Source organism: Photinus pyralis, unplaced genomic scaffold (assembly GCF_008802855.1).
Source record: "Photinus pyralis isolate 1611_PpyrPB1 unplaced genomic scaffold, Ppyr1.3 Ppyr1.4_LG9, whole genome shotgun sequence".
Taxonomy (NCBI): Eukaryota; Metazoa; Arthropoda; class Insecta; order Coleoptera; family Lampyridae; genus Photinus; species Photinus pyralis.
Genome location: NW_022170878.1, coordinates 17,501 through 19,167, shown reverse-complemented (window position 1 = coordinate 19,167; position 1,667 = coordinate 17,501). Strand labels below are relative to the sequence as shown.

The 1,667-nt window shown below is 39.7% G+C and overlaps 1 protein-coding gene across 2 annotated transcripts; it reads left to right on the top strand.

Annotated features, from left to right (window-relative positions):
• Window positions 1-370: 370 nt before the first annotated feature.
• Window positions 371-1,145, top strand: LOC116180500 (pyruvate dehydrogenase E1 component subunit alpha type II, mitochondrial-like). 2 transcript variants are annotated; one of them, XM_031500507.1, is made up of 3 exons: window positions 371-589; window positions 804-869; window positions 918-1,145. In XM_031500507.1, the coding sequence occupies exons 1-3, from the start codon at window positions 539-541 to the stop codon at window positions 1,128-1,130; spliced, it is 330 nt and encodes a 109-aa protein (XP_031356367.1). In that variant the 5' UTR covers window positions 371-538; the 3' UTR covers window positions 1,131-1,145. The 2 variants fall into 2 exon arrangements, with proteins under 2 accessions (XP_031356367.1, XP_031356368.1); XM_031500508.1 differs by lacking the exon at window positions 371-589 and adding an exon at window positions 596-738.
• The last annotated feature ends 522 nt before the right edge of the window (window positions 1,146-1,667 follow it).

The window sequence follows — 1,667 nt, the reverse complement described above, 5'->3', positions numbered from 1 at the left end:
AAATGTCCTTATACTCAATGGTGTTCTCGTTTGTCATTATGATTTGTATAAATTTTTGGGAAACTTACTACGGGTGAAGATTTTCCGCGCATGAATTACACAAAAAATAGTTTACTTACTTTACTTGCCTCGAGTTCTTAGGAACAAGGCCGTTCAGGTAGGATAGGATTAAGGGTATATTTTCAAGTCTCAAAAACAAGATAAGCTCTTTGTTTCCAAACTGCCACCACCTATACACGCCATTTGTAAATTACGCCATCGGCTCTAGCGTTAATTTGAATCGCTAATTACGTGAAAGAGACATCTACGCCTATGGGGACATTAAAGTAAAAGTGGCAACACTGTCGTGTCAAACAACATTTTAACCGTCCTTGAGAAAATTAAGCCGAGAACACACTGTCAATTTTTGATATAAAGTCAAGATAACGGGAATTTAAACAAGTTTGCCCCACTTCAATTGTCCAGATTCCCTTATTACGTCCCTAAGGAAGACGAGATCTGTTAATTTATCCTTAAAGCAGTGTCATATCGCCTAGCCATGCTTCCTGCCTGCGTTAGATCAATCGGCAAAACATCCCCTTCGAACGTTGTAAGTACAATTTTACACCCTAATCAATTTTTGCCAAGGTCTTGTATAACCTACAAACTTCGGGGAAGGTTAAATAAAGGTCCCTAAAAGAGATTTTACCGCAGTTAAAGGGTATAATGAGCAAGGTTACGCGTAGCAGTTTGGTGAATGTAAATTTTTTCAAATTCTTTATGTGATTATGTAATGGGCAAGTTTGTGTTGAATTCTGTTTCAGAAGGCTCTTGGGTTTTTGACGGGTGCGAAAAGTAGCTATGCCACCGAAGTCAAGTTTGATACGAAGGTACAGTTGAATTCTGTGCTATGAAAATATTGTCTAATTCCGTTTTAGCCCTATCGGTTGCATAAATTGGACCAAGCTCCCGCATCTGCGGCGACCCTAACGAAAGACGATGCGATCCAGTACTATACACAGATGCACACCATACGTCGGATGGAGACCTCGGCCGGTAACCTTTACAAGGAGAAAATTATTAGAGGATTTTGTCATCTTTATTCGGGGCAGGTTAGTACCTGCAATCGGTGGTACCTATTCCATCACTGATGGAGCAAGGTTCTAATTTTTGTAAGGGACATAAGCTTGTTTGCGGGGGGGTGCATATGAAAGGTCTGGAGGTGGACATGTGTAGCGCCTAGGATATAATTTTGGGAGGGGGTGAAAGAAATAGATTCTTTCAGAGAACTAGGTATACTCACACGATCAAAGTTCCCTCCCCCCCTCCATTTTGTTCTACATTTTCAAAATTTAGAAAGAACTTTAAATGAAACTTGACTATGTACCTATTCTAACAATCAAAACCCCCCCTCTCCTATTCACTAGGTACATAATTTCAACATTTAGGAAAATGTTTACGATCAAACCCCCCCCCCCCTTCGCGTTCCTCATTTTCGAAATTCAGAAAGAAAACATTAAGGAATCTGTTAAGTACCTACTCTCAAGATGGCAGTACCTACCCTCTCTCCTTCCTGTTTTACAATTTCAAAATTCAAAAGAAACCATTAATTAATCTTTACTCAAGATGAAAAGCCCCCCCCCCCCCCCGTTTTTACAATCACAAAATTCAGTACAATATTAATGAAT